Source organism: Perissodus microlepis, chromosome 20 (genome assembly GCF_051167445.1).
Source record: "Perissodus microlepis isolate ML-2025 ecotype Zambia chromosome 20, ASM5116744v1, whole genome shotgun sequence".
Classification (NCBI taxonomy): domain Eukaryota; kingdom Metazoa; phylum Chordata; class Actinopteri; order Cichliformes; family Cichlidae; genus Perissodus; species Perissodus microlepis.
Genome location: NC_140480.1, coordinates 26,737,065 through 26,750,085, shown reverse-complemented (window position 1 = coordinate 26,750,085; position 13,021 = coordinate 26,737,065). Strand labels below are relative to the sequence as shown.

The 13,021-nt window shown below is 39.9% G+C and overlaps 1 protein-coding gene across 2 annotated transcripts; it reads right to left on the bottom strand.

Annotated features, from left to right (window-relative positions):
- Window positions 1–3,658: 3,658 nt before the first annotated feature.
- Window positions 3,659–9,002, bottom strand: LOC146364693 (putative G-protein coupled receptor 173). 2 transcript variants are annotated; one of them, XM_084916544.1, is made up of 2 exons: window positions 7,965–9,002; window positions 3,659–6,860 (listed from the first exon to the last, which is right to left on the bottom strand). In XM_084916544.1, exon 2 carries the CDS (start codon window positions 6,691–6,693, stop codon window positions 5,494–5,496), a length of 1,200 nt encoding a protein of 399 aa, XP_084772670.1. In that variant the 5' UTR covers window positions 6,694–6,860; window positions 7,965–9,002; the 3' UTR covers window positions 3,659–5,493. The 2 variants fall into 2 exon arrangements, with proteins under 2 accessions (XP_084772670.1, XP_084772671.1); XM_084916545.1 differs by lacking the exon at window positions 7,965–9,002 and adding an exon at window positions 6,963–7,151.
- Window positions 9,003–13,021: the final 4,019 nt, after the last annotated feature.

The window sequence follows — 13,021 nt, the reverse complement described above, 5'->3', positions numbered from 1 at the left end:
ACTTTGGGCCTCTTAGCAACAACTGAGCATTGTTTAAACAACACAGCGTGACAACACCGAGTTTTGCTGCTGTACTCATCTTCTGACGACTGCTTCCAGCAGCATAAAGCGCCATGTCACGAAGCTCAAACTGTCATAAACTGGTTTCACAGTCACCAGATCTCAATCCAATAGAGGACATCTGCCATGTAGTGGAACAGGAGATTCACACCATGGATGCACAGCTGACACATCTACAGTAACTGTGATGCTATCATGTCAACGTGGACCAAAATCTCTGAGGAAAGCTTCCAGCACCTCGTTGAATCTGTGCTACAAAGAATTAAGGCAGTTCTATAAGCAAACAAGTGGCCAGTGAGTGTATCTTGTTCCAGTTTAGCATCAAATTAAACACTAGAACTGCTGTCACTTTTTAATCTGATCACCATGTTAGCATGTTGACATTAGCAGTGAATTTGAAGCACTGCTGAGTACTGTTATTAGGGAAGTTCCTTTATGTAAGTTGTCACAAATTGCTCACATTATCAATATAGTGCTTTTGTCAATACTTCCTCTTTCTTTCCGATCCTTTAACTGATGTTATTCTTCTGAGCATCCTGTGAAACATTTATCACACTGATCTGTATCCCAAATACTTTTTTTTTTTAGTCACTCACTCATGACGGCTATATTTGGTGCGGGACATAATTATTTGATCCCCTGATGAATTTGTAAATTTGCTCACTTACAAAGAAATGAACTCTAGTTTTCATGGTAGCTTGATTTTGATTTTGATTTAGATTTTTGGGGGGAGTCACAAGAAATCAACCAAAAATCCTCATTACGGAAAAAGTTATAAACTGAATTTTTGGTTGATGTTCTGTTTCACTCCATTAAAATGAAACAACCATAAAATTAGAGTCTGTTCATTTCTTTGTAAGTGAGCAAACTTACAAATTCAACACGAGATTAAATAATAATTTCCCCCTCTTTAGATGTACACCATGAAGACTCATAATATTTAAGCTCCACTGAAAACAGTGTTTAGTGGAGTTAACTCGTCCTCTCTGAGGAAGTGTAGCAACACTTACAGGCCTTTGTTGGTTGTGTGAGGTCAGAGGACTGGCTAGAATAGCCTCACTGGCCATGGTGGTGTCACGCTTGTTGATTATTTTTGTGTGGCTAGTTTAACTAAACGTAATTTACTTTTATTTTAATTTAGATAATGTTTCTAAAATTTAAATGGGTGAAAATATTATAGAATTTGCAGTAAAAAGAACTATTAGAAAAAATAATATTAAAATGACTGCATACCCCTGCATTGGAAATCACTGCGCTCACAAATTGTGACTGCAGTTTGCATTGCAGTCTCTACACAGTGCAGAGAAAAGAAAGAAATTACCAAGTGAAAAAGAGATTGAATTAAAGTAATTGAAAAGCACAGCGTTCGAAGGAACCTGTAGTTTCAAAATTTCCAGCACAGCACTTTCACACTCGATTACATTCTTCTCAAGGTTGGTAAGGAGTTTGCGACATGCAAGTTTGGATACACTGCAAGGAAGGACGCCGGCTTTGTTTGAAGCAGCCATGATAGGTGCTGATCAAAAACAAACAAACAAAAAAAAAGAGAATTGTCTATGAGGTCAACACAAAACTTCACCCGCGTGACCACATGTTTTCTGATAGGACAGTGCAACAAGGCCTATGCAGCACTCTGCATCCTCAGAACGTACAGCGGGCGGGGGTGAGCTTTCACAAATGAGTAATACCGCCTATGTTGTTGTGAATCTTGGAGAGAAGTGGGAAGAAAACTAAAAATAAGCACTTAGATGAATCTTCAGCATCAGTTCTGGGGAGACAGAGAGGCACAGTTGGATGCAACCTGTTAAACCTGGACTATTTAGAGGGCGTTCACACAATTGATGCTGCTCACTATAGAAACATCCTTTTCATCAGCTTGAGCACAGCAATTAAGACAAAGGAAATTATCTCTCATTCAAATTTAAAATATAGGCTAATTGTTTATCAAGACATTACATAACCACACAGTGACTGGATTTCAATCATGTCCTAATTACAACAATGAAGTATTTTTCTTCCAAGCCATCCATTTTCTTTTAACGTGTCAGAAGCACTGCTGTTGCATAAGGCTTGCTGTACATGTGGAATCTGTATGAGCTGGGGTTTTTTTTACACTACATTGATGTTTCTTATCCTGCAGAGGAGTTAACAATAAAGTATATCCAAAATTATTTTCTATGATCGTATGTCTACTATTTGTTTAAGATCCTGATACTTGTAGAGATATTGATCCAAATATCTTAGCATGAGCACTAACTCTGCCTATTTTAAAATATAAAATGTGTTTTTATGGTCTTTTGAGGGATTAGATACCCCTTAAAACCCTTTCTGCAGTTTGCACAAAAGATTCAACAGCTGCCACTTGAAAACGGTAGGTGAAAGAAAAAGCTACTTTTAATTTACATAATTTATACAGCGGCCGTTTTTTTCAGTTTTCTGCTGTATTAATTGTTATCTTTTAGAATACACCATACAATCTAACCAATACAGAAATACTAATGATTATGAAATTACTGCAACCCATCATCTCCAGAGGGTACTCCTGTGCATGACCATTATTATATTTAAGCTTTTTTTTGCTGTTTCGTCTTGAGAAGTGAGACATTTTTAACATTTGAAAAAAGAAAATAACACAGTATTCCACTTTCAAATGGATCCATTTCATTCATTCAGTTGAGTACACTTTGAACCTTAAAGATTAGCTTCGTCTGGTATAAACAACAGTTTATTGTGACCTTATGAACATCCTAGAGTTGCATAATGTGACCTTTGATTTTATTGCAGGAATGTTTTTATTATATTCAAAAAGGCCAGTTAGGTTTTTCCCTATTTTCTGCATTTATGCACTGTTACAATGGGGTAGCATATTTGCAAGTAATGTCTGTGATCCAAAAGCTCAGGCTTCAACTGATCTAAATGCTCTCTTTCTTACATTTCTGCTACCTTTGGCTCTCTGTGATGTCACCAAGATGATGAACCAAGTATAAGATAAATAGGGATTATTTCTAACACTGAATCATCCAAAGCTTCTCCAGAAGAGTCTTTGAATAAACATATGGAGGTGGAAATGAGCATTTAAGCTGCCTTTTTATGAAGCTCCACATCATAATTCACTGATACACTTTATGGGCCTATCAGGTGTTTTCGGTCCCATTTAGAGTTACAAACCCTCTCTGGCATTAAAACTGTGCACCAGGAGCTTCATGGTTTTTGGTTTTCATGGCTGAGAAGCTCCTGCAGGTGTGACGTGTAGGTGGGCTGGTACTTTTGTCCATATATTTTATGTTTTCAGTTCTTTTTTTGTGTGACACCTGTCTCCACAGGTCTGAAATGCTACTGGAGAAGAAAATCACAAAGTGTTTTGACTGTATAGTGGTTGTTGATCAGTGCTCAGTGGAGGGGATGACTTTTTCATTTCATCCAGTGAAGTGTACAATGATAGACCGATGTGTCATAAATTCAGCTTTTTTGTATGTGTTCGAGAACAACAATGGACACAGGGTGCAATTTGTGCTGCACAAACTGTTAAGTGGCCTATTTTGTGTAAAGTGCTGTCCACTGGGCCCGTGTCGCAATCGAGACAGGTCATAAATCAGAATGCATCAAAAGTAGAGTCTTTATTGATGAGTGGGCAAAAGAACCAACTCAGTTAAACTGTACAGTTACAGAATATCATCTCGCGAGGGAATGCCAGACGTAAAAATTATGGACCTCTGTTCACTTTTCACTTTTTCTTTCCATAACAACATCTGTACAAGTTGTAATCCCCAGTTTTGAATCTATGAAATGCAGTGGAATGCATGCTTAGTACAGTATGCTGTGCAAGTGTCCACATTTTAAAAAAAATTGACTGCACGTGTATATCTATGCCTAACATATCGTAGGTCAGACATTTGTGTCACATGAATTGTAATTTGGAGAGACAATTCATTGTAGTCTAAGCCAGTTTTCATACACCACACAAATTGGGGGTCGTATACAACCTGAAGATGTTTGGATTTTGAACATACTGTGATCCAGACACTCAAGTGCTGGCTTTAATGTTCGGGGTGGGGGGGATATAAGATGGCCCGGTAACATTCAAGTTTCATTCAAATTAAGTGCCACTTCATTTTCTCTTTTTTTTTGTATTCTGGTGAGAGCAAAACAGCACTTTAAAACATTCCCAAGATCGTCATTTGCAAATAAATGTACACTTCCTAATGTTGTTTTTTTTTTTTTTTTTCCAAATAACGTAATATACATCATCATTCAAGTCATTAAATCCTATGGCCTGTTTTCAATGTACAACTGTTGTTTTCTAATTATTCTGTCTCCCTTTTTTTCATTATCCATCTGTATTTCACAATTGCTTGCACATTAGCATTAAAAATCCAGCTTAAAAATCCATTTGAAGGATAAATTTCCATATGATGAGATTGCTCAATTTTCCATGATTTTGAGACCACAAGATGAGGCTGCTTTCATATTGACTCAGTGTTACTGGAACCTTTTCTATCATCATTATTTCTTTCTGTCTCCTTCCACTTCCCTCTGCATTTTTTTTTCTTTCTGCCTTTTTTTTTCTTTTTCACACACATACACACAAATGCTCTATAAAAACACACAAACAGGAATATAGATTCCTGTACGGTCTATACAATATGAAATCAAGTCATATTTCAAAATAGTGTCATCTGCTTAACATGTATTGTTTACAAATAAAGGAAAACAGGCAATTTTTTTTTTATGATACAAAGAAACCTGACACGCCCTAAATCAAGTCCAAAAAAATCAAGCATGTTAGGGGCTTCTGGGATCACAACAGCTATTTAAATGTATCCAAGGTTATTGAGTCCACTTGATATTCTGCAGTCTCTTTTGAATTACATGAAAAGGCGTCCAGGGTGGTCTATCAATCCATTTAGACCCTTTGAGTTCCTTGATGTGTTTCAGAGTTAGTAACGCTCTGATCAACACTTTCTATTCACAGTCCACGGCACATTTCTTCAAGGATTTCAAGCCTCTCTGTGTCTGTTTTGTGCCTTATGTGACACAGAAACGCATTCTCAGCTGAAAGCTCTGGGGCGTGTCCCTCTGAAATAAGGCAACGTTATTTTAAAATGGCATCTGACACACTTAGCTGGAGCGGTGATTGTTGTGATCTTTCCAATTTATTAATTATATAGTCCGTCATCAGCGGTACAAACCCTTAAAGTGTTACCAGGGCGTTTCTACTGCCCTATCCAAACCTTTGCAACTCACACATTTTTTCACATATAAACATTCTTCAGATATCGGCACTGTGCCTGCATTTGTTAGCAAAATTTGGATTTTGTTGTGCAAAACAACAAAACAGACACTGACACTTAAGCAAGGTGCATTGCAACCCTTCTGCTCTCCAAATTCCCCCTTAAAACGTGAAACATCCCCCTCTTTAGGCTCATTTTAATCTCACATGATGCAGTAGGCCTCATCCTGGGGCAGGTGTTGTTTAGTCCTCCAGTAAGTAGGCAGATGAGCTCTCAGCACTTTCCTCAGGTCCTCGTTCAGCAGGAGGCAGAAGATGGGGTTCACTCCGGCCTGGGCGAAGCTCATCCACACTGTGATGGAAAGGTACCTATGAGGGATGGTGCAGGACTTTACGAACACCCTCCAGAAGCACGCCACGATGTACGGTGCCCAGAGGACCAGAAAGAGCAGGGTGATGGTGTAGAACATCCTGCCCAGCCTCCTCTCTGATCGCACCTCCTCCATCCCGAGCAGCCGCCGGTGCTGATTGTGTAAATTTTGCCTGATGCCCAACAGAGTAGGTGGCATGGGACCACGACCGAACCCTGCGATCCAGTTAGCTGCAGCTTGACCTGTGGCCCCGGGACCGTGGAAGGTCCAGTTCTGGCTGATAGCGGGCACCAGCTGGACAGGTTTCATCTTGCGGTGCCTGTATTCAAACAGCAGCAGCTTGGCGTAGAAGCCATGAGTAGCCAGGACCACCACAGCCAGCATGAGCATGAAACCCAGGGTGTCGTTGGTCTTCAGGTAGCGGTGTTCAAAAATGCACTGATCCTCATCACGAATGAACTTATAAGTCCCCACGTCAAAGACGGGTGGGAACGCCATGGCGACTGCCAGAGTCCACACCATGCATATGATGGCGGCACAGGTCCAGATGGTCATGCGTTTGGCGTAAAATCGGTGGTGGGCAATGGCAAGGTAGCGAGTGACAGCCACACAAAACAGCATGAAGGCAGCGTGAAAGCAAAACAGCACAGCCATAAAAGCCACAACTTTACAACTCAAGGCACTGTAAGTCCAGGCCGAGCTGTTGTGGACGGAAACCAGCACGAAGGGGAAGCAGGCAGCAGAGCGAACTGCATCGGCCAGGCACAGGTCCAGAAGAAAGAAATAGGGAGCCTTGTGAAGCGTCCTGTCTCGCAGGACCAGCAGGGAGACCAAGAGGTTGCCTACAAGACTGACACAGATGATCAACCCCAAGAAGACCAGCTTAAAGTAGGCAGACACATCTGTGGCAGAGATTCCTCCATTGTTGTTGCTGCTGTCACTGCTGCTGCCGCCCCTTGCTAGTCCACTCTGAGAGGCCAGCACAGCCAGCAAACTGCCAGGGCCGTCGATGGCAAAGCTCTGGTTAGCCATTCTTTCCCCTTCCACAAGAGCCTGCCTGGTTTGGGCCCCTTTAAAAACAGTACAGATCCTCCTACAGCCGTCGTCTCCCACGGCTCTCTCGTCTTTACAAGGAGAGGCCGAAAGGATCTTTTCTACAAGACAGAATCATCTTTCCTCTTTGTCCACAACCTCGCCACCTGCGAACAGAGACACACACACATTTTGAGGAACGAAAAACAGCACGTCTGACCTGCTCGTTAGGTCGAACACGCTCGCCACTAAATTGAAGCAAAGCTTACATTTAAACACAATGAATATAGAAGTGCTGTGTTGGGCAACACAGTGGAAATATCTGCCTTCCTGTTTCTCTAAGGCTGGGATCAGATCAGCAGCTCTACAGCATGCCAGCTCCTTGGCTCTCTCAGTAATTACCTTGCTCGTTGCTAAGATACAACAGCTCACATACTTTGTGCAAGTGTGGGTGTTTGAGTGAATGCATGGGGGTGTACGGTGGGGGGTGGGGGGTGGGCTGGAGCAGACACAGTACAACCGACACTGGGCATGTCCAACAAACAGGGATGTTGTAAATGAGCAAAGAACATTTTCTGCTTTCTCTCTGCATGCATGTATGCGTGACAGTCGGTTAAAGAGCAGAGGGTGTAATCAGTATCATTCAAAGCACATAACAAATATAATGGCAGAGCACGGAGCCATTTGGGTTTTTACTGAAGGCCTGTGTGTGTGTGTGTGTGTGTGTGTGTGTGTGTGTGTTTGTGTGTGTGTGTGTGTGTGTGAGAAATGTGTTATGTTACTCAACAGGGTGATAAAACCACTGTTGCCATCACCACGGCCAGACATCAGTGTTGAAGCAAGGAAACGTAAACCTTATTCTGGGAATGAAAAATCAAATATAAACCAAATCTGAGACCTGCAAACTCATTTGTGGGTAGAGGATGATAACAATACTCAGTCGTGCTGCTTGTATGGGTGGGCCTTGTCTATGTAGGCCATGACACCCAATACGATTTGCCATAACTGTAAGCTTGTTTTCTTTTCTTTATTCTTTTTTCAATCATAGCAGCTCTCTGCCACCTTGACAAATATCATTTCACCTGATTAAATGGCTGCCATGGCAGCTAGGCCTGAAACACAGGGTGGAGTGAAAAACACATGAACAGGTGTCAAAATCACCATCATTTTTTTTTATTGTGTGTGTGTGTGGGTGTATGTGTGTGTGTGTGTGACTGAGAGAGAGAGCGATAAAGAGATGGAAAGAGAGGGAGAGAGAGATAATAACCTACCTTTCATCCCCTCATTTTTGCATCCTTTCTTTCCTCACGGTAAAAAAAAAAAAAGCAAAAAAAAAAAACCAACAAAAAAGGGATCCCAGTCGCTTTGCTTCAGTGTTCGTTAAATGGAGAGAAAAGCACATAATAAAGCTGCATGGTCTTGCTGTGTGGTCTCAGGCTCAAACAACACCTGTTATGCATAAATCCATCGCGAGGAAAGCGAACTGAGCAACATTTAATAAACATAAGACGGGCAGAGGCTACCTAATAATCAACAGCTGATCAAAAAAAAAAAAAAAATCCAGGATGAGGACTGATGTAAAGCCACATTTAAAAGATATGCATACAAAAAACACTCTCTCACACACACAAAAAAAAAATCCACCGCCACCCTTTTACATTTTCATGGAGAAGAAGGTGCTCATTTGGTGTCTGAATATCATCCGAGAAAACAGATTTTATGTTGCATCACGTCGAGGATGGGTTTCCAGAAGCCTAGAAACACACGCGGTGGAAAAATAACATATCTTGCTCTGTTCATATATCCAAATGATGTCAGATTTTCAATGCTTATAATAACCCACCCACAAACGTTAGAGAGGAAAAAAAGATCGCGCATCCCCTAAATGAATCGTCTTGGCGTTTATATTGACTAGTGGCACCAGGACAATTAGTCCACACAGACAACAGCCGCGATACGTCTCTTTTCCCCATCTTTCGGCGTAAAAGGCGATGTATTTACCCTGAACTGTTATTATGCAGTCTTTGTTTTGCTGTCCAGCGAAGGTGGACTACATCTTAATGGTCCAAAATAAAAGCCTCCGTGACAGAACAAATACATGATTTTTGGACAAATCCAGCGACGGCACAGAGGGCTTCACATCGCAGACGCTGCCGAAATCAAATGAAAAAATAGGAAAAACAAAAACAAAAACAGCACGGCTGGATTAGGCGAATTATTCCTGAATAATCCCAATTATGGCTGCTTGCAAGGAGGCAGCTCGCACATTCGCGGAAACCGTCGGTTTTATTCGGAGAGAGAGAGAGCGGGAGGGAGAGAGAGAGGGGGAGGGAGGCAGGGAGGGAGGGAGAGAGAGGCGGACCTGTGCAGTACTGTGGGCCCAATAACTTGAAAGTGATGTTCTCTGAATGACGCGCCAGTTTTGTTCAGTATGGGTGCACTGAGGAGCTCCACCTGTCAACTAGCTACGTCTTACACTGGTGCTCCTGTCCTCGGTGACAAACTGGGTTGACTGGACCACATGGGCCTGACGGGGTCCAAGGAATTCTGGGGGCTCTGGAAGAATATTGGGCCTCCTTTTTGAAAGTGGAAAAACATCTCATTTAAAGTTCTGCAAGAACCTAAAAACATCACCAGAAGGAGCACACACAATTGATTCGAGGTGCCTTATATTGTAAGGCAAAAACCCTACAATAATACAAAATAAACAGATGAAACTCCAGCAATCATATGACCCCCTTTGAGCAAGCACTTTGGCGACAGTGGGAAGGAAAAACTCCCTCTTAATAAGAAGAAACCTCCAGCAGAACGAGACTCAGGGAGGGACAGCCATCTGCCATCTGGGGTGAAAACAGTGTACACCCTCTATTTCATCTATGCACACACACACACACACACACCCTATTGCTAGGTCATGAAGTGTAATTTGAAGTGCAGACTTTCAGCTTTAATTCAAGGAGTCAATCAAAGTATTGCATTAGCTTCCAGGGTGATATGTGAAAAAATATAAATATAATTGTAAATATAAATCTAAAAGGACACCAGTACTGACAGTAATATTTCTGAGACATTAATAAGTAAAGGTGCTGGTAGGCAGGGGCATAATTTCCAGAGGGGTTAGGGGGGTTATGATCCCCCCAATAATCAGACCCAACCAAAATAAGCCCCCCCCCAATGAAATTATGAATTATCGTGCATAAATAGGCTGTTGATTTTCTGTACTCATTTCAGGTATTGCCAGCAAAATAGTTGCATGTTTAATCATCTGGGAATTTACCCAGATTTATTTATTTATTTAGACAGAGCTCTTGACACCCCCCCCCCCCCCCCCCCCCCCCCCCCAATGTTCAGCACAAAGTTACGCTGATGCTGGTAGGTGTACAATATGTGAATGAACAAGACTGTGTTATGTGACACATGATGCTGCACAAGACTGTAAATATAATTTTGTGTTTGATAATTTCTTTTATCAAAGTGGGGGAAAAAGACTTTAGACTTTTTATTAAATAAATGCTGCAATCCTACTTAAGTAGGTTATAGCGTGCAAGCTTTTTAATCAAAATATATTTAAAATATATTCTAAATAGTGAGTAGGCTAAAGTAAGCATACTCACTATGATCACTATTATTGATCCATGTATGTGTGTACATATATTTCTCTTTAATGTTCCAGCTGTTGATTATTTTCAATACTTATATATTGCAGGGTAGGTTGATCTATAATAATGCAGTTAATCTACAGAATAATTATAAACTAAAGATTTAATACTTTACATTAAACCTATACCTTAGTAAAGTACTTGAGGAAATGAATTTAGTTACATTTCTACTGTTCCTATCCATGCGCTCATCCAGTGGTGATGTAAGATTAGCAGTAACTAGTATTATGTTTCAAGGCAAATTATATTTCAGCTCATCCACCCCATGCTCCCGCCCCTCACATATCTGTTAACTGTTTAGTAATTAAAGCCATTTTAATGCATTTTCCTCCATTTACAATGGACCAAAAGTAATTAGACAAACTATCATAATTTTAAATACAAGGACTGTTTTAATAATTGATGAAAATAATTTCCAGTCAAGAACTGTCTGAAGTACAGAATCCATGAATATCACCTAATGCATCATATCCTCCTGGATCTGCCAGGCTTTTACTGCGGTTTCTGGTTGTTTGCGCTTCTAGTTTTATTTTTAGGAGCTGAAAATCATGCTCTATTGTATGGAAGCTTGAAATTGCCACTCATGAGTTAAAATTTTGGCTGTTATGTCAAAATTTTGAGTCAGGTATTGCAAAAGTTCAACTTACTAGCTCAAATGTCTGAGAAAGGTTTTAAACTGAAGTTTCAGTCATAGCTGGTGCCAGCCACCCCATACCCCCTTCTAGATACACCTCTGTTTACGAAATATCTGCAGTTAAAAATATATGCTCGACTACGGCTGGGAAAAAAACACGTTTCATCATTTTTTAATTTATTTTTTATTATTAACAAAAGTTGGGACGCACAGTTTGACATGTTAGTTAGTTTTACTAATGTATATTCTGCTTTTTTTTTCTACATCATTCATGGTAATGATGAGCTACTTAGGTTTAAGTTAAAAAAACATGAGTTTTACATGTTACTGCATGAAATCTAATTTTCTGTCTTTAGGACCTTGTTAGCATTACTGTTTGAATATAAATATACAAATAAATAATTTGATTATAATTAATACAATAATTTGAGTTTTTAGCCTCACAATGAGTGTCCCAGATTTTATTGTGAAATCAACTGCCCTTTGAAAATGGTAACACGCTAACCAGCCAAACTATGTAAGCTGATTATACTAAATGTGAAATACATGTCAAATATTTTTGACATAAAACCTTTCATTTATATTACTTTATTTAGTTGTGTTACAAAACAAACAAAAGCAACAGGTTAAAACCATGTGAAATACCCCAGTGTTTAAAGAAAAGTGCATCAGCTAAAACAAAATAGGAATTAAATTATGAAGGCAAAGCTAGCTAATATTATAATGAGCTTTAATCTAACGCAGCATGTAGATGAATGTAATCAGAAGCTTCAGTTTGTCATTTCAAACATATAAACAGAACTAAATGTTCACCAGGCACAAACAGTGCTTAGTTGAACATTGACAGCAGCACAATGCTGAGATTAGATATTTAACTGATAGTTTGTGTTTCCAAACGTAAAACATTAAGGCAACCTGAAGGTCACAAAAGGCCTTCTGTTTCTTTCTGGCAATGGCAGATGCCATAAGATGCCATCATCTGTTACAGAATAAAGTTCTGGGTCTTTGAACACCAGTGTACAAGTAAACCAAAGCAAACCAAATGAAAATGATAAATTATAATTTTTGTATCCATTTAATGAGGCATATTAACTTTCTTTGATATTAAACAGAGGTGACATGAAATACAGTTATTATAAGTGTTAGGATCATGGATCCTTTGGTTGAAAAGAAGCTCAAATGTTTTCACAACACTGATGCATGATATTAAAAAGCCTTCTGAAGGACAAGGTCAATAATAATGACAACTATATATTAGAGGCTCACAGCTTTAGGCGTACAGCCTAAAACTAAGTGCACAATACTGAACATCGAAGCATTTCTTTTCATTTGTTTTTATCCTCCATTTAATAAATGTTTTGAGGGGGTTTAACGAAATCTGTGGATCTGGGAAATGGAAATGTCTGAACAAAAAAAAAAAAAAAAGGACTAAACGGGCAAATATGTGTGAAATGATAACTGTGATGGACCTGATAAAACCAATAAACATTCACAGGCCACGCTTGGAGGAGTACAATGACAAGTTAAAGGAGGGGTATTATGGAAAATCCGATTTGTCTTGTCTTGGAGGATTTCACTGTCACAGACAATATTTAAATAAAAGCTGGTACTCCTGCTGTTGCAATTGCTTCTCGTGATGAAATACCTCTGTTCAAACAAGCTGAGGGTGACGCCACACCCTGGGTGGAAAACGATGCCCTTCTATCTGCTGTTTCTTAATATTGCCACAGCGCTCGCAGATCTCCTTTTGAAATCACTGCTTAACATGGACTACCTGAAAAAAACAGGAATTATTCCAAAGGGTGGGTCTTATAAAATTCACACCAGTTATCCTGCTTGGGACAGCTTTCAGAATTTGCCTAAATTTTTAATGTTTTCCACCCTGCGTGTGTGTGACCACCACACAAATTAGTCGCTCCTGCTATTTTCCCTGCAGAAGTCTGCAAAATACAAATGTGCTTGGATGAATACTCTGTTTTAAGGCTAATGCGTAATCTGCATATAATCCACAGAGTGCCTAACATCCAAGGATCAA